This window comes from Labrus bergylta, chromosome 5, assembly GCF_963930695.1.
Source record: "Labrus bergylta chromosome 5, fLabBer1.1, whole genome shotgun sequence".
NCBI classification, from domain to species: Eukaryota; Metazoa; Chordata; class Actinopteri; order Labriformes; family Labridae; genus Labrus; species Labrus bergylta.
The window spans coordinates 20,004,782-20,023,431 of record NC_089199.1 but is presented as its reverse complement, the minus strand read 5'-3'; the positions used below and the strand labels follow the sequence as shown (position 1 = coordinate 20,023,431).

The 18,650-nt window shown below is 41.3% G+C and overlaps 2 protein-coding genes across 21 annotated transcripts in view; both read right to left on the bottom strand.

Moving 5' to 3' along the window:
* Window positions 1-1,356: 1,356 nt before the first annotated feature.
* Window positions 1,357-10,793, bottom strand: hp1bp3 (heterochromatin protein 1, binding protein 3). Of its 5 annotated transcripts, none has more exons than XM_020643419.3 (13): window positions 10,640-10,793; window positions 10,060-10,143; window positions 9,085-9,268; window positions 8,410-8,472; window positions 8,147-8,303; window positions 7,886-8,029; window positions 6,405-6,464; window positions 6,072-6,211; window positions 5,573-5,663; window positions 4,986-5,145; window positions 4,572-4,683; window positions 4,229-4,387; window positions 1,357-2,753 (listed from the first exon to the last, which is right to left on the bottom strand). In XM_020643419.3, exons 2-13 carry the CDS (start codon window positions 10,127-10,129, stop codon window positions 2,231-2,233), a joined length of 1,863 nt encoding a protein of 620 aa, XP_020499075.1. In that variant the 5' UTR covers window positions 10,130-10,143; window positions 10,640-10,793; the 3' UTR covers window positions 1,357-2,230. The 5 variants fall into 5 exon arrangements, with proteins under 5 accessions (XP_020499075.1, XP_029135061.1, XP_065811166.1 ...); XM_029279228.2 differs by lacking the exon at window positions 10,640-10,793 and adding an exon at window positions 10,559-10,581; XM_065955094.1 differs by lacking the exon at window positions 10,640-10,793 and adding an exon at window positions 10,382-10,505.
* A 1,121-nt stretch (window positions 10,794-11,914) lies between these two features.
* eif4g3a (eukaryotic translation initiation factor 4 gamma, 3a) overlaps window positions 11,915-18,650 on the bottom strand; it is a 57,047-nt gene continuing 50,311 nt past the window's right edge. For 10 of the 16 annotated variants that reach the window (XM_020643400.3, XM_020643393.3, XM_029279232.2 and 7 more), the window contains 11 exons: window positions 18,250-18,367; window positions 17,913-18,139; window positions 17,628-17,740; window positions 17,269-17,441; window positions 16,911-17,036; window positions 16,401-16,482; window positions 15,956-16,054; window positions 15,654-15,809; window positions 14,208-14,289; window positions 13,922-14,068; window positions 11,915-12,968 (listed from right to left, as the gene is read on the bottom strand). In XM_020643400.3, coding sequence (XP_020499056.2) covers window positions 12,787-12,968; window positions 13,922-14,068; window positions 14,208-14,289; window positions 15,654-15,809; window positions 15,956-16,054; window positions 16,401-16,482; window positions 16,911-17,036; window positions 17,269-17,441; window positions 17,628-17,740; window positions 17,913-18,139; window positions 18,250-18,367 — 1,505 coding nt within the window. In that variant the 3' untranslated portion in view covers window positions 11,915-12,786. The remainder of the gene's footprint in view (window positions 12,969-13,921; window positions 14,069-14,207; window positions 14,290-15,653; window positions 15,810-15,955; window positions 16,055-16,400; window positions 16,483-16,910; window positions 17,037-17,268; window positions 17,442-17,627; window positions 17,741-17,912; window positions 18,140-18,249; window positions 18,368-18,650) is intronic. The other 6 variants (XM_029279230.2, XM_020643404.3, XM_065955088.1 and 3 more) reach the window with 1 other exon arrangement.

The window sequence follows — 18,650 nt, the reverse complement described above, 5'->3', positions numbered from 1 at the left end:
TTTTTTTTTCCCAGCTCCAGACATTCCTGGTCATTGCACAATTCACCGCGATGACGTCACAATCACCATGGTTAATGTACTGGATTTTTTTTTTTGTTTGTTTGTTTTACAAAGTTGAACCTGAAACCATTATTCAAATATTCTTTAGTTGCCCTTTTGTGTCACATCGAGGAAAGTCTTGAGAACTATATTTCAGGTAAACAAACAAATGAGATTAACATTGAAGATAAAAGTGTTTTGATTTATTCTACATGCAAAGAGAAACCGTGGGCAATAGTCAACCTGTTTTATTGGCAATGAGACCGACATGTTATCTTTATTCAATGAGAAAGGTTTTGTTTTTTATCTCTCAAACAGGAAACAGATAAGAAATCAATGTCTTTGATTTCGATTTACTCAGAATTTTCTCCTAAATGAGTCCGTCACTTTCTGCTCTGAGTGACATGGATTTATGAATTTACTGATGTCTTATTATAAACTGGTATGTCTGTCTGTCTAAATATTCTTATTAAGTCAAAACAAAAGTTGGATCTTTTACTTGAAAAATAAAACATTTGATTCTATACGAACTTGGATTCTAAACTTCAGTAATACACATGTTGGAAATACTCCACCGGGAGAACAAAGGTCTGAGCTCTAAGCCTTTATAGTTTTGAGATCATAATCAACATTTACATTACATTTAACAGAGCAAAGTGTCTGTTCCATAAAAAATGTACATGAGAAGTATGAAGTTGTTAAAGAAATATTGAGTCAACATTTGTGATCACATTTTGATTTTGTTGTTTGTTCAAGGTTGGGCTACTTTAAACTAATTGAAACATTCTTAAGTTTACTTTTTTTTTAATATTTACTTTTGTGCTTTTTAAGCCTTTATAGTAGAGACAGGACAGTGGATAGAGTCGAAAATCAGGGAGACAGAGGGACAGGATATGTGTGAAAGGAGCAACAGGTCAGATCTGAACCCAGGCCGGCTGCTTTGAGGACTACAGCCTCTGTACACGGGGCGTGCGCCCCTACAATTAGGGGAGTTTAGTCTGAATCCAGGGCCAGGATATCAGAAGAGAATCCTGAAGCTTTATTAGCGATCAATCGCTTGAAATGGAAAAGAAATCTAGATGTACAAACTTCTTTTTATGTTTTCTTCAATACTGAATCCCTTCACCTCTTTAAACCCCACTCATGTTGAAATGTTGGACTCTACCAGAGCCTGTTTTTTGTGAGGTAACCAAAGACAACGGTGTAATACCACAATCTGAAAAGTAACACATAAACTGTCGGGTAGAAGAGAAAAGATTTAAACTTACTTTTGTAGTTATAAATAATTGTGCACTAAATTAATATGGCACAGAAGAATTACAAATATAGCCATTTTATTAATGACTTGGAAAAAAAGCTTAACAACACAAGGAGTACATGCATGCAGGGTATGTATGAGCTAGAACCTTTTTCTTTTTAACAACACACGTCTTACAGTTTGGTACTGAATTACAGCTGTGAAGCAATAAAATCCATGTGTGTAAATGCCTGTTTACACAAACATTAAAAAAAAAAAAAGACACTTGTCCCCAAATGTGACCATTTCATGAATGAATACTGTCAGGTTGAGGATCTAACAGAGGATGAAGCTTTTGTTACCGTTAAGTCTTTTAGTTCAAAAGAGGAAACATTTTAGTGTTGTTTGTCAAGCGTTTGAATAAAAGTAGATAGAGCTCAAAGGCCGACATGTTTAAATGTCATAACACAGAACAACCTTAGGATTGGGTTTTCATAAAATCTTATTTAATTAGTAAAACATGTTTATCTTTTCAACCACTGTTTTTTTTTACTTCATTACAATTGTCCAAAACACTGGCACTTCTCTTCTTGTGGATAAGGAACGTGTGCTTTGAGCACCTGAAGTGGAGATGAGGAACAGATCATATTAAAACAGAGGTCACTACATGGCTCTAGTTACAGTTTGTCAGATTAAACTATGCTTTCCCTTACCTGGCAGCTGTTTTTACGGCAACACTAACTTGAGCTTTTCTACACACGGTGATTAAAAAGGAAATTCAGAACCCCTCAATGTACAGTAAACTCAACTGGGAGGATAACATTCTTATTCTACAATAGAAATAAAAAAAAAAAACTACTGCCCTGTTAAAAAGGGAGAAAATGATAAAAAGAGAGAGAGAGAGAGAGCACTGAAACAAAGTGGCCCAGTTCGTGGAAGGTGCTCCTGGGCTCATTATTTCCCTCTCTTGGTCTTGCGACCCGTCTGCTTCCTGCCTTTCGCTCCCCTTTTCACTGCGGGCTTTTTAGGGGAAGACTCTTCAGGCTCGCTCCGCCTTGATGCCCCTTTGGTCGCTGGCTTTTTAGCTGCAGGCTCCTCCTTGGGCGACTCGTCAGGCTTAGATCGCCTAGACCGGCTCTTCGTCGTCTCCTTTGGGACGTCATCCTCTTCAGGAGATGACTCTCTGTAAGAACGCCGCGTCGAGCCCCTTTTGGTCAGCTTTTTGACGGCTGGTGTTTTAGGCTTTTTTGCCGGAGAGCCTCTCTTGACAGGCGTGGCTTTAGATGGCGTTGTGGTTTCCTTCTTAGCTGCTGCCGACAGTCTGCCCCTTTTCTTGCCTGATGACACCACTTTCTTGGCGGGAGACTTCTTTGCGAGGGGGCGTCCTCTGCCTTTAGCTTTTGACTGACTAGCACTCGGAGATTTCTTGGCTGGTGGAGGACGGCGAGCTTTGGGGGGAGGCCTCTTCTGAGCTTTCCTGGGAATAATTTGAAAAGTAAAATTAGAAAAGTAGAAAGCACATAATGTACACACATCACTTGTAGGGGAAAGGCTGTTTGAGAACTGCATAGATGGAAAGAGGAAGCAGAGCACACTAAATATAAACCAAATATTTATTTAGAAAATATTTAACTGACTGGGTCTTTGTCACGTCAACATGTTAGAAACATTGAGCATTAATAATCCTTCAGTAGTGATTAGGCTCTCTATTCCCATCCCTTCGGGTTAATGTGCTTTTGATAAACTTTTTATTTTGATGCCTTTCACTGATAGATGTGGATAGAGTAGTAAATTGGGGTAAGGGAGTGGGCAGTGACATGCAGGAAAGGAGCCGCAGGTCGGACTTGAATCCACACTGCCCGCTTGAAGAAATGCAGCCTCATACTATTGTTGCTTTAGTCCTTTGCTAACTCTTTTGCATATGTGTAAATGTACTTGGCAATTAAAAACAAAAATGAATCTGATGTTCTGGTCGTGGGGTGAAACCTAACCGCTAGGCCATCGGCGCCTCGAGATTACATTGTTCACTCAAAAAATGACTACTGTAATTGTCTGAGGTCTGTAAAACCATGGGCAAGTTGGATAGTTAACCATAAGGTGGCTCCTCCAGGATGTCTAGTTGTTGATATTTAGCGAATCCACGCAAAATCAAACAATCAAAATTACTGTCAATCTCTGCAAACTTGACCCGTCACCCTATTACACCATCAGGTGTCGACATGTACCAATTGTACTTATTTTAAATTGAAAATAGGGATGGAACAATGCATCGGTTCCACATCGGTATTGGTCGACACTGGCCCTGTTAACAGACCAATAATGAGGCCTGAACCGATGTTTATTTGTTGTGCCAAATCTATTTATTGCTGGCATCTAGTACACCAAACGACTGAGTCAGAGTAGAGATGTTTTATTGGGCAGAGGAAGTCACCTAATGGACAGACTCTCACCTGTTTTCATTGTCAAACACGAGAGAAGATGGTGTCATTGTGGGACCTTTACACAACAAGATGTCATGAAACAAACATCGTTATCAAAATCAGCAATTGTCTAAATTGTTATTTCAAACATTGGTATCAGTATCGGCTCTGATGTTCCCAGTCGGTGCATCTCTAATTCAAAATATTGATCCCTTGTGTGTCGATGCTGTATTAATGTCAGGAAACGAGTTCTACGCCGTCTTAAATATCTTTGTGATGCTGCATGCTATAGGCTCACTTTTTTATACCAAAGCTAAGGTGTGGTCTTTCTCTGTCATGAGCGTCATAATAATAAATAGGTGATGAAGTGGGGGGAAAAAAACAACCTTTAAAACACTGAAACTTGCATTGCTACTTTTCAGAAAAGCTGCTGGAAAATCAGGTGTTTTGACTTTAAGTAGCAGTTACTTCAGATGATGGAGAACCTCTCTGCAGACTACATCGCAAACGTGGAGCTTTTTTTTAAACCCACCTCTTAGGGGCTGGAGCTTCGTCCTCAGACTCTTCTTCTGATTCTTCTTCTTCTGACTCTTCCTCGTCAGAGGAGTCAGCCATGCGCCTCCGCTTGGGCGCAGGTGTAGAGTTTTTCTTGGCCGGCTCGTTGAACTTTTCCGGGTACAGGATGGTGGGGCTAAAGAGAAAAACAACAAACGACAAGAAGCCAACAGAGAAATGATCAGTGGTGTCTGCTTTGTCTTTTATAGATTGTTATCTTCAAAGCACACTACTAAATGAGTAGCTTAAAAAACACCACTGATGACAATATTAGACTTTTAAACAAAGTGATTCCTTCTGTCCAAGCGTCGGTGACCTACCTGGGGTAGAAAGGGAACGAGAGCCTGTAGGTCCCTGTGAAGCCGTGACCGGTGATCTGCTCCATCCAGCCGAGTACTTTACACTTCGACAGAGTGTTCCTCAGATTCCTTACTGCAGAAAAAATGATTCTTCTGTTACTGACAGTTTTTGATGCACAAGCCCCAACTTCTTGTAAAATGTCTTAGCGTTCATGTTACAAGATGAAAAGAAGGCCAGCTTTACAGAATAAGTCCTTGAAGTGACAAACCGATGACAATCAATGGCCCCATTTTTCCATTTTCCCCAAACCCTGAGAATCATTTTTGACAGTGATTGACCATTTTGAGTTATCAGAGATATAATCTCCATGTTCACATTGAATCAGGCCCTACACATATGGAAGTGATGAGCAGCAGAAAGAGCGGGAGTCTTACCTAACTGATACTCCTTTCTGTCTTTATTGGCGTCTACTAGATATCTTTTGAGGGTGGTGGTGCTGCAGGTTTTAGGTTCGTTCATGGCTGTGATGGCGGCTGTGATGGCGTCCTCCACGGCTCCACCCTTCAGCAGCACCTGGTTACCAGTACGCTTGAGCTGTGACGGATGGGAAAAAAAAATAATGATAGAACTACTTCCAACACTAGCTTATAGACAAGCAGTTAATCATGTTGCTGCTCATATAGAGAAGAACGTGTCTTACTTAAGAGCCCTTTCATCGGCATTACACCTTGAGACATTCATATTGATTCCGTTACGACGTAATATTGGAGTCCCAGTCTGTGAATTCACATCGCCTTGAGCACGGCAAAGCGGGTGCTTCACATACACACACAGACAGACATGCACACACACAGCGCTGTGCTCCCCCGCAGGCTCTGCCATTCCAGCCTCGCCCCTGTAACGCTTCTGTTTCTATCACTTCACAGAGATGTAAATATCTGAGATATCAGTATCACTCACTCATTTGTCTCCTTTCAAAAGAAAACAAAAGAAAACGACAAACAGCTTGAAATAACTTTACCTGGAAAGTCCCTCTGGCTCCGGTCCCAGTGATCTGCTCCAGGTGTCCTTTCTCTACTGCCTTCACCAGAGCTGCTTTCAAGACGTCTGGCCTGAAGAAGAACCACAGTCAGTTCATTCTTCACTTGATCCATAATCACAGCTTACAACACAACTTTAGACACCCGTTTTGTAAACTACGACTTTGTCACTGAAACCCAGATCACATTTCACACTGGTTGTTAATCAAAGACACTTCAGAAGTCTTTGACTTCAAACTTTTTTAGAGACGGTTCATTCCAGATATCAAGAAGAAAATAAAGCTTTTAAATTCAAATAAATTCTCAATTGTTCTTTTACTGCTGCTCAGAAGAAGCAAGTATTGATTCAGAAAACGTAACACACTAAAAGACTCCCTGAAACTGAAAAAAATAAATACTAAATAATAAACTCTTAAATGAACCAGGGGGTTTGCAGAGTTACATGACAAAAAAAAAAAGAAAAGAAGAAGGTTGGCATACCTGTTCTCGATGTTGAGGCTGGGGAAGTGCTGCTCCAGGTATTTCTTGATCAGGTTGTAGGAGGCCTCTTTGGGCTCACAGAGCCGAGTGATGATGAGAGGAAGAGCGTCTCCCAGAGGCTCCAGCTTCTGTGCTGCTTTCTAAAACACCATCCGTTTACAGACATGACGATTACAACCAAACACATCCCAGTCTCAGAGGGGAAAGGGGAGAAGGAAACTGTTGACACTACGTCATTAACAAAGGGGTTAAATCTAGTCTTTTTTTTTTTTTATTATCTCCCTACAATGAATAAATCAAATAAAAAAATATAACTCTTCTACTTCAACATACCTTTGATGAGGCTGTCTGCTTCCCAATGGCAAAGGTTCCCGAAAGGCCTTTACCCTTCAGCTGTGTGACACAAAAATATGAGCAGTTAGATGTGATGATAATAATTTGTCAAACTTCTTAAACCGCTCTTTCTGAACAAACTGTTTCGCAACTACAAAAATCCTGAACTGAAACTTCCTTGGGTGTTGATCTTTTCAACCAATGTGGAAGAAGCTGTACTTCTAATCTCTTTGCTGATAACCAGATGTATTCTCTTATGGAAACATCTCCCTGCTGTCTGTAAATGTCAAACGTATCACTTTTTCTTCGCAACGTAAAATCATCATGAAGCCACTCCTGGTCTGAGCGCTTTAAATTACTGTGTGTGACACCCTCCCTACGGTATCGCTGCGTTATTAAAAATACATATAGATGGTAAATTTTGTCATTTCAGTCCACTTCATAATCATTTTAAGACTTTAAGGGCTACAGAAGGTGGGTGATACCCAACGTGTCAGGAATGTCTCTTCCAAAAAAAAAAAAGGAAAATAAGGAAGACAAAGTATCCATCTACTTAAATGTGAGCCTTAAATCAGGCTAAAAAAAACCCTACAGTAGTTATTTAATCTAGAGCTTCTGTGAGACCAGGCAACATGTCATAGAAGCGTACTTTGTGAGGCTTCAGCTAAAGTTTAAATCAGTCTATTTATGACTCTAGCACATCCACAGCGCAGTATTCATCCTCAGTGTGGAAGCTGGATAGATGCTGCGAGAGGCGCGTAGACAAACATTGGCAGCTACATCATGTTTTTGAGTTATGTATGTAAGTCACAGTCTGTTTGTGGGGATTTCCTAGATAGAAAAAAAAGGACTCAACTGTCTTCCTGCGAGACGATTTCTATTGTGTTCAGCGAAGTCCACATCGTGCAGTTTGTGTACAGCTGTGTCGCTCCTTGAGCGCCATCTGTTTGAGCTTCATTCAGTTTGCACATTTACTAGCTACAAGTGCGGTAGTTGATCTCTCAGTCTATGATGAAAGTTGTGAAGCACCCTACAGACCCACAGCCTGTGAGCCGTGCTCTTTAAGATGTTAACATTTTGTTTCTATGATCTCTCTATGACAGTGAACTTCACATCTTCAGCTTTAGACACAAGTCAACACAATCTCAGGTTCGGTAGACATTCATCACCGTTTGTGGACCGAAGAAAAAGTGAAGGCATTACTGAAGTAGACAGATGAATGGAAAATGAAAATAACTGCTTCGTGTTATTAGTCAGCTAGAGGCGGCATCTGTGAGCTCATTTTCTTGTAAACAACAAATATGATTGTCCAACAGTGAGCTGGATATGATCTAGTATTTACACTCGCATGAGACGGCGCACACTCATTTATCACATCTATGTTTACAGTACATTCTCCCCTCATATTATTAAGACAACACTTTACAAAAGAAGAAGAAGAAGAAGAAGAAGAAGAAGAAGAAGAAGAAATCATTCTTCACCTGTTTGATGGTCCCCTTGTCCAGATGTTTCTTCATGGCTTTCTTGATGAGAAACTTCTTCCTGTCGAGCTCCATCTCGGGGTATTTTTTAAGGATATATTTCATGACAGACTGGTACGAAACCCCAGACCTGTCGTTACAAGCCTGCAAACACAACAAGTCACAACAGTCATTACTTGAACATGAACACGGGGGGGGGGGAACAGACAGATATGACACATTACTGACTGTGGAGAAATGTTGATTGATTGATTAACACACCGTAATGGCTTCGATGAGGATATTATCCACTTTGTGCTGAGTTCCTGCAAAGTTGGTAACGGGAACCTTTTTGCTGCCGGTGACACTAGCCCACGCAGGAATCGTCCGTTTCACTCTTTTGGTTTTGGACTTCTCGTACTTGTAGCCATCCTTCAGCCTGTCACCGAAAGGAGCAAGACACAAAATCAGTGAAGGAAGTTGTGTCTTTTAGAGGCGATATTTCACTGTGATTGTTACCACCCTTATCTCTATCACATCCTCACCTTAGTAGGAGAACATAGCAGTGTGTTGCACACTGTCCAGCCGCGCAGTCCTTGCATTTGTCACTTTAGTCCGTTTGTCACCGACAGAAAAAAACAAAATGGAGTTTGAGAACATCTGTCTTAATGATCATCATAGTAATTGGACGCTGAATCAATTTGCTACTGCAGTGTGCTATGTGCAGGAAGGTTAACGTTTGACTTTGTTGAAGTCTGGGAGAAGGAAAGGAGGAGAAATAAGTGGAGTTACAAGCCGTTAACTTGTAAAACCAGGTTAAATTTCCCTTAAATATTTGAAATATTAAGTTTTTCTGCTTTGTACCTCTAAAGGGTTTCCGGAAATGTTTTGGGGATTTTTTTTTTCTGAACGAATATTTCTTGTATAGAAATAGTGAAATGTGAACTGAGCTGGTAACAAATGTCAAACTTCAGTGACAAAGACATCCACTCCTCCTTAACTCCTCCGAGACTGTGGACAAAGGGAACATCTGTCTGATATGCGTCTCATGAACATGGCTCAGACAGGTCACATCTTTTAGAAATGCAACACCGCAACCACGAGGGGAGCAGTCTGCCGTTATCCAGCAGAGGCAAGGATAATATAAACAGATAAAAGTGCCATCAGAGTGAAATATCGCAGTGGTCAGAGTGGCAGGTGAGCTCTCTGGTGAAACTCACTCTTTCTTCTCGCTCGCTTCGCCTTCTTTCTCTGCCACTGCGTCTTCTTCGTCTGCCTTTTCTCCATTCTCTGTGGGCTCCGTCTCGGCTGCACTCTTGGCTTCCTCGACGTCTGCTGTGGCGGCCGAGGATGCCGCCGGCTCCTCGTCGGCAGAGGGGGACTCCTCCGAGGACGCTTCAGGCTCTGGGAGAGGAGAGGAGAGATGTTTTAATACCGTGGCAAAAAGAAAGTATATGAACGAATCTTCAGACAGTTTTACATTGTGCTTGTTCTTTTTGGAAAGTTCGGTGGTAAAATTGGCATACAGAAATAAATGTTAACTACCCAACAGCCAACAACAAAAATGTGATACGAAAGGGGCACAGCACACATCAGCTGAAAGAGGGATGTTGCAGCGTGACTTTAATTTATTTAATTTGTTTTTAATCAGTCCTTAAAATGAGGACTTTGTCATCCTTACAATGAAGTCAAAGGTCAATGCAACAGCTACAAGTTGTGTTTTCCTTCTATTATGACTGGTTTCCATACTGTGAGGCACTGTGTGCAGATTGTATACATCCCCTGGTAAGTCTCAACACTTAGCCTCAGAGATTTAAATTAAAAGCTGAAATTGTCTTGCGATGGAAGTTGGGAAAACAGCTGTTCAAACAGTAATTCTAATGGCTTGTCACAGTATTTGACTATCTGGAGTGATAAGATTAACAAACAAGTGAGTCTGCTTATTCTTTCAATTATGATTTTCTATTTGCAATTCAAAAGGAAAATATATATCTTGTTTTTCTTTTATTAAAAAGGAAGCAAAATAAAATAAAAGAAGGATAAGTATTTGATTTTAGTTATGTTGTTCTCTGGTGTGGAGTATCTGCGGTGATGGGAGGTTCACACACTTTAAACTCAATTTTAATGGAATGACTGTTTTTCAGTGATGATGGTGCGTTCAGGGGTCTTCAGGTGATGGACAACCCCGGCCTAACCTTTCTCTGCAGCGGCGGAGGGGGGGGCCTTCTCCTGGGTCGCAGTCGCTGGCGCTCGGCGAATCGGCATTACACGAGATTTACCTGCATGGAGGGAAGAAAAAAAACAATAACATTACCTGTGCAGTAGGAAAAGCAAGCACAGGCACACCGCTGGTTCTGGGGGGGCAACATCTGGGGTTAGGTGCGTGGTTAGTAATGGAGGGACTGACAAACCCACTTAATTCATTGGGGCCCATTATCTCCAAAACAGAAGGAAAATGTGCATCGGATTTCGCCTGCGTTCGCCACCTAAGAGACTGTTCATTTATCTCTGGCTCACCCGCCATTACGTGCCAATACATTTTCAATCATTTCCACACGAGCCAGAAGATGAGTTGCCAAAAATATTCGTAAATTTCGCCATTTTGTCGGGTTGGTTTACACACACAGTAATGGCGTCGCACAAGGAAGATAAAAATTCATTTCCAGTTGCAAAGCGGAGGAAAAAAAAACGCACCACGCTTGCGGGTTTTCGAGCTTTTCCGTCCATGCACCTGCACGTTTGGCAAATACGTATCGTTAAATAAATAACACTTACCCAATACTTTACGAGAAAAAGTGAAATACTGTGAAGTAAATTTCTGCACGATCCTTTATTTAGAGTTCTCTGTTTACGAGCCCCGCCCCATTAGGTCCGTTGGTTACGTACTTACGTAGCAGCGTCACCGGAACGTCAAAGGATTCCCACTGTCATGGCCGCCGTCACCAATCGTCGAAACCACAGACATAAAACTCCAACATTAAAGATTTTATATCAACTTTGGGCTTACTCGGCGTCTCCCACCGTACATGTCAACACAATTTAAACATGTAATTGTTTTTACCCGGGTTGATATGCCCTCCCTAAATATAAAAACAGTGAAAAACTTCATTTCTGATAACATTTTGAGTAGTCGTCTATTGCCAAGGCTCATGGGAGCTGTAGTTGTTTAACGCTAAGCAGTGAGTACAGTAGGAGACGCACATTTAGTATAAAAAAAACAACACTTTGAAAACAATACACACACAATTAAGCTTTCTGAAAGTGTGGGAAAGTAACTACAGAAACTATAAAATCCTGTTGAATGTCTCTTAAAACTGAGTACTTATCCATTAATCACAAACATCCTTCTGTTTCTGAATCAACACATGACACTTCATCACATTTCTCTGGAGATTAGCTTCTTTTTTTGCTCATTATCGCATCGCTGCTGTATGAATGAAGTGTATCTCAAATGACTCCTTTGGGCTGCTTATTGTGTCATTCAATGATTAATGGACCCGACTTGTATAGCTCACAATCAGGAAACTACACGGTTTTCCAGTCACTTGACATCTGGATTAAATTTGCCAGATCTAATCTTAATGTTCACAATGGGAGTCTTAAATTCTGTGTGGATGATCCTAAAACATGCGAGTGTATACCATCATGAAGAGCGCAATAAAACTCCAGGGATGTGACCACCAAGTGGCCACACTTAATGTTGAAATATGACCACAATGAAACACATTTCAAATGCAAAATAAATCATCTAGAAACCACTCGTTTTAAAATGTTTGTCACAGGAGGACAAAATGAACAGCTGCAATAAAGCAGAGACTCTGATTGAGAGTTCATTCATAAAGATTTGTCATGCTTTAGTGGCTCTCCCAGTGACTCCTGCTGCTCCTGGTCGGATCATGCAGCTCTTCTTCTTAGGATGATGAGATGTCTTTGATGGGAAAGCTTAATAATGGCCCCAGATAACCACACATACAAACACATTGAAGACAGAGTGTGCAAACCACATCTCCAAAACACCAGCCACCAACACAACAAATGATGAGAACAGGGTTTTTAAATACCTTTTTTGTCTTTAATGTATTTACAAGCTTTAATCTGCTCTGTAGGTCTTAAGTATTACAAGCATGTTCATGTTCAGTGACCCTGGCCATTTGCTTTTTAAAGTTGCATTTTTGCTCATGTATCCGCTTTGTTCGTCTGCGTTTGTTTTTACAGTTCTGTGCACTGACTTGCATCGCTTCTTGAATGCATACCTCTACCTCTCACAAGGTGTATGTACATAAACAACGCAGAGCAAGCCAAGACTGCGGGGAACACTTTGTTGTTATCAGAACAAAACCTTTGACTTTAAAACGTCATACACGGACAACGTTAATAGTTTCTTTGCATCTTTGCTCCTTTTTTTTATTTTTTTATTTTATCTCTGCTCCCCCGTCATCCCAAAATAACTTTGTTTGACCCTGTTTTAAACCAAACAGTGTGGAATCCAGGGAGGCTAATTATTTCACAATTATTATTTTGTTATTATAATGAATTATATTGTTATTTCTGTTGTCTCGTTCTCATTTGTGAGCCTCTGCAAACGTTAAATAACTTTCGTATTTGCAGTCCTTAAAAAAATAATAAATTAAAGAGTCCAGAACCTATGTATCTTTAAGTCTCTTCTTAAAAAGTAACAAAAGAAAAGTAAGTTAAAATTTAAAACAAAAATATTTTCTATGTATAATACAGGTATTTAGTGCTTCCGCCGTTGGAATCCAAACTCAAAATGGCGGCATGTTTCAGAACCGTACCGCAGAAAAAAATTCCAGCCGTAAACATGTCGTCCTGCCCATACACCAATTCTGAATGTTTTTTTTGTTTGTTTTGTTCTGTAAGGATGCAGTTCTTCTACGCCGAGTCTCCCGGGTGTCCCTCTCTTGTCAATTGTCTTCCGACTCCTCCTCCGCTTCACGCAGCCAGGTGAAGAAGGCCGTGACGGACTTGAGGGCCACGCCCTTACCATGCTGCTCGGCAGGGTCTTTGCTCGTCTCCCACTTGTAGAAAGCGTCCTCCGAGATGACGTCCTCGTCATACAGACAGTCAAAGAACATCCGGAGAAGATCTGCAGGACAGAGAGAGGGCGAAGACACAGCGGTGAGGGGAGCCTTTTGAAACACGACGTCTTCATGTTGTGAAAATACGCATCATGAATGTTCCTATTTGGTGAAAGAGTACAAAAAGAGTAAACCCTGCAGGATCCTAGAATCCACACAGAGTTCAGAAGGTCTGCTTTTACGCACCAAACACTTGGAATTTACTTCAAAGACATTTTAAGATAACAATGAAAATAACACGTAGACAATTCCAAGTTTGAATTTCTGATCTCATTGATGTGAAATGTTTTTGCTTTTAATATTTGAATTGTTCTGACTATTTTTAATCCATTTCATTTTATTTTCTTGCCTTTTAACTGCATGTATGAACTTCTAGTTGTATTCTTGCTGATTTCTTGTCGTTACACCCGAGCCCTCTATTTTATTCGTATCTCGCCTATTTTCTATTGTTTTTTTGTTTTTTTTAAAGATTTTTTTTTGTGCCTTTATTGGAGAGATGACAGGACAGTGGATAGAGTTGGACATTTGGGAGAGAGGGAGTGGGGAATGACATGCAGGAAAAGAAGCACAAGTTAGATTTGAACCTGTGCCGCCCACTTGAAGGACTACAGGCCCCATACATGGGGGGATCGCACTAACCACTGCGCCACTAGCGCCCCCTCTTTTCTATTCTTGTCTGTACCTCGGCACCATCGCAAATGAAGGTTCTCCCTAAAAGCGTTTTCCGTTGATTTAAATAAAATAAATGATGGTGATGATGATATCGAGATACTTTTTCTCGACCATTAATACTCCTTAAGCATAGATAGATAGATTGATACTTTATTGATCCCAAGGGAAATTCAAAATCGGTGTCAACATCATTTCAAATTGGTTGTAATAACAAAAGAGGGTTCTCTGACAAGAAATCTAGAGAGAGATGAAAAGACAAAGAAGAAGTGAAGCATGATGCAGCACTTACTTGGAGGCTGATCGAGGGCGACGATCAGCGCCTGAAGTGCATAAAGTGCTTGCAGCTGTCGCTCAGTGTCTGAGTTAAGGTACTTCAGTAAAACGGGCAACCTCCTCTGGATGATGGCCGTGTCCACTCGACAGTTGGTGTTATCATCTGTTTGGAAAAGCAGGAGGTGGAGTGAGTGCACGCTGAGACGCTCCGCACGCAGTTTGGCAAAGAGTAAATATTGCAATCAGGGGTGAGATTTTGAGCAGAATGGAGGGATGGCTCCTCCGGGTGTTCGAGTGTTTACCTTTCACTGCTGCCTTACACACAGCTGTCATCAAAGCACGCAGGAAGGGAGACGAGCTCATCTGAGAGTCATCAAGGGTTGCCTGGGGGAAAAAAAAAAAGTAGTCTTAGCATTTACAAAATACACTAAAGTCCTTCAATAGTGAAACATGCAACCATATATTTCATGTTCAACGGGGCTGATGAGTATTAAAGGAGCAGTGTGAGTGCAGTGCTGTGGCAAGACTTTCACTGAATTTTGAAGCCACAGATGACAGATGCCTGTTTCTTGGAGAACAGTTTCTAAATGTTTTTCACTGCACTATGTATGTTGGATGCTCTAACCTTCTAGAAGTTGCAGAATCACCAGTGTCTGCCTGCACAAATAATGTACCTGTACAAATATAAATCCTATAAATAAGCAACACTGTATCAATTAGCTGCAGCACATTAAACCAATGAATTATAACGCTGTTATCTTGAGAGGCTGGATTAAATGCATTTTAAAAAGGTATTAAAATGTTTTAGAAGAGATTTGAAGTGTGGCTCCATATGATCAGGATCAATGCCAAACACAAGCAATGCAACGCATGTATACACAAAATGACACATTGATGCCAAGACAGGCAACGTTGTGAGTTTTACACATTGAAAAAGAACAAATAAAGAGCTGAAAGTTGATTGTTAGTACGAATTTTCATGAAATTCATTCATCTTGGTAACTTTGTGAAATGTATTATTCAAGTCTGTCTACCACCTGTTAGCACTCCTACTTTTGGGTGTCTGAAGCTGTAACCTTATATGGGTGAAACACCTAAATTGTAGCAGATCTTTATTTGTGTAAGAGCCATCCATATGTTGTCAACAACTGTTTTCTAGACAGAGAGTCTACATCTGTTACGCATACAAATCAGTGTCATGTCATCTTTATTGTTTTATAGTGATGGACCCAAATAGAAAGGAATTTGTGGGTTGCACCTTTTAACAGAATATAAGCAGCACTGTGAACACTGTTACTTTGTCAGTGATTTGGAAGCATGCGTGTTTGGTGAAGTTGTCTGACCTCGGCCGATTAAATGGTGTTATAATCTACAGTCTGTTTCACGATTTCTTGGATTTATACAGCAGAAACAACCCCCACCTAACACTGATCCTCTGCTCCACAGCAAGAAGGAGAGCGGGCCGTAGTACGTGTTCTGAGAATTCAAAATCACCTGACGTCACAGAGCATCAATCTAAAAGTCCACCATCTAATTCATCAAATATAACACTAGAGGATGGTGCTTTGTTGCCTGGGATTTAAGCAGGTAATGTTAAGTAAAAATAAGAATTCAGCCAACTTGTACATAGTTGTTTACTGTTATAGGTTAGCTGACAGGTTATTAAAGTAGCCTCTTAAACAATGGACTGCACCACATGGATTTTTGTCACTAGCAGAGTTTGGGTCCTTTTGTATACATGTTCTCACTTCTCGTACCTCCACCCAGTCAAAGATCTGCTCGTCACTGGCCATGTCCTCCAGGAGGAGCCTCTCCAGCTGCTGGCTCAGCTCCTCAGGAGACAAGATCGTTTTACACTGAGACGCCTCGGAGCTGGAGCTGTCCAACAGGACGAACTGGAGCTTCTGTTGACATCAAAAAGAAAGACGGTTTTTATTACGAGGATGAGACTGATAATAAGGAAAAAGTGCTGAGATGGAAAAATAAAGGAGAAGGAAGAACAATGGGAGAAGTGTGTATTGATTTTTCCTGTTGTTAGTTGAGTGCCCACCTTTTGTGAGATGAAAGCCTGGACGTCCTCTTCCTCTGGAAGTAAGTCGCTCCAGTTGAGGCCAGATTCCCTCCACAGAGAACCTACAGTCCTATGGCTCTGTGAGGACCAGACAAACTCATTTCAACATTTTAATGCCTGAAATATCTTATTCCTACTGTCCGGTTTTAACAAGGCTTTTGAAACAAGCTACAAATCGAAAGGGCGAAATAACAAATCAACTTAAAGGCTGGGTTGGTCATTTTCGAAAAACTAGCATGATTCGGAAAGTAGCATTCCCTCAGTGCTCCGTCTACACCCAAATAAAATCCATGAGTAGGTCGATCTTTTACCTTAATGGACACTAGAGCAAACAAAGATTGAAGACTGCCCGCTGAAGATAATTACACAGTTGTTTAAAATGAGAGCTTGCAACTTAAAAAACACAAAGACGTTTGTCACTTACCATTTGTTTGCATAGTGTGTGCAGTAGTTCAGAAATTAAGATCCCAGCTCTTCCCACAGGAAGCAAAGGTTTGCTTAATTCACTGTGAACAAACACACAACAGAATTAGAACACGAGTCTGAGAATCATTCTCACTTTAAATAGAAAAAAAAGAAGATAAATAACTCTCATAATGTATTCTACTGGAGATCTAGTCCAATCAGTTTCACTTTGAGATGCTTGTTTTATTTTTCCTGTCCAGATTGTTATTGTCGCCCTAAAACTCTGAGTCACTCTTGGAAATGGGAAATCAAACGAGAATCATTAACAAGACAATCCTGTCCCCTGGAAAACGACTCTTGTTAACTCAGTAATTATTAATAAAAATGGTTTATTGTGGTTGTAAACAGAGCAGAAACATCTTAAACTAATTCTGACACTAAGCTGAAGTTATCAAAATCAGCACAACTCAGTTTCACAAATGGTGGTCATTCAAACACTTTGACAGGTTCACATCATAGCTCTTAGTACCTAAAGAGCTCTCTCATAGAGAAGCCCCCTTCCCTCAGCACGGGGCTGAGCAGCTCGGCCAGGTAAAGCCAGATGTGGGGAATGTCGATGGACATGTCATCCGCCTGCTCCAGCGTTTCTGCAAACCTGAGAAAACAAAGAAAACACAGAACTGTTAGGACACCACTTGAAGCAGTTATACCTTTGTACCTGTGGTTGTAAAAGTGACACACACACATATACATATAAATATCCAGGAAAATTCCCAGTGAGCTTCTGGCAGAGGTGCATGTATGATTTCAGGGGCAGTCAGCCTGAAATGTTCTAGAAATTTGCATGAGAATGTGAAATATATGTGTAAGAGTAAAGGAGAACTGACCCTTTGCAGAACTCGGATTGGGGCAGGAGTCCCTTCTGCAGCAGCTGGAAGAACAGCTGGCCCATGTGGTCCCGTGTTATCTGACTGCGCTCCAGAGTCGACTCCACCCCGACGTGCACGAAGATGTGCAGCTGAGAGCCCAACTGAAGCTCGTCCACACACTGAATGGCTTCCTGCAGGACACAAAGAGAAAGGATCAAGACCGAGAGGAGGAGGGGAGGGGCTTCAACACAACACACATTCGAACATTGAGATTTATTGTTGGGATTAAGTAGGAAGATTACTACTATGAACTAATCAATCCTTTATGAAATGTTAGTTAGAGATAAAAAGTACAGTGTGTCATTCACTCTCAGTACCTTGTAGTCATTAATGTGCAGGAACTCGTCTATGATGGATTTGGACTTCCTCTGCAGCTCCTCCTCTGACAGAGCCGGTCTGTCAGGGATCTGAACCACTGGCTCAGGTTTCACTGTTCAAATGAAATCATCAGTCATGTTTGTAAACAGTAAAAAAAAAAAAAAAAAGAGATGCATTATCACGATAAAAGATAGAAAATATGAATCCCTAGAGATAGTTTGACTAGAAATAAACGGATGTTCATTGTTGTTGTTGTTGTTGTTGTGTGGCACTGCGTGTCTCACCAGGCTCCCTGACTCTGATGCGCTCGGGTTCTGTCTTATCCTCGCTGACACTCGGTCTGCGGGGCTCGGCTCCCTCACGCCCTCGGTCTCTCCGCGGCTCCTCGGGGGTCTGAGTCTCCAGCAGATCCTTCGAACTGCTGCCCCTGACGAAGGATCCGGGTCGAGACGATGGAGGGGCGGAGATCAACGGCTTCTCACTGCGTTCCCTCCCTGTACTGCTGCGAGTGCTGAGAGAGGAGCAAACAAGAAATAAGGAATAGGAAAGGAAAGGAGGAGATAAGAGTCGACAGAACTGTTTAACAGGAGCTCTAAATGTGAGCCTGACACCGTCCTGTACCTTCCCAGAGTTCTCCTGGAGTCAAAGTCCTGGTTCTGGGGAGGAGTGGTAGAGGGTTGAGGTGAAGGCGTCTGTTGCAGCGCAGAGTAACGATTGAGGCCAGCTGTCCGTGATTGTTCTGAGAGAGAAGACGCGAGATAAGTGACCAGAAAAAGGGTAAATGATCATAGAGTTTGACTTGCAGGATGTTATTTTTGCAGCTTCTGGTCTCAGAATCAAAACAGAAACAGTCACACAAGAAGTAGTTTGATGATGTTGAGGACTAGTGTGGGATCATGGGAGTTGCTGTTCTCATTGAAAGACCAGCTATGGTTTTGCTGAAAGATATTTCTGTCTTTCTGAAATACTGACCGTAACTGTTCAACATGTTGCAGGTGAAATCCAAACATCCCTCTAGTGTA

What these genes read in the sequence shown, in the direction of transcription:
- hp1bp3 (XM_020643417.3), bottom strand. Translation starts at nt 10,403, where the DNA reads ATGTATTGGCACGTAATGGCGGGTGAGCCAGAGATAAATGAACAGTCT. An exon ending in TGCTATGTTCTCCTACTAAG is followed by an intron (nt 8,304 to 8,409) that starts GTGAGGATGTGA and finishes TTTCGGTGACAG; the next exon opens with GCTGAAGGATGGCTACAAGT. An exon ending in CAGAAAGGAGTATCAGTTAG is followed by an intron (nt 4,684 to 4,985) that starts GTAAGACTCCCG and finishes TTTTTTCTGCAG; the next exon opens with TAAGGAATCTGAGGAACACT.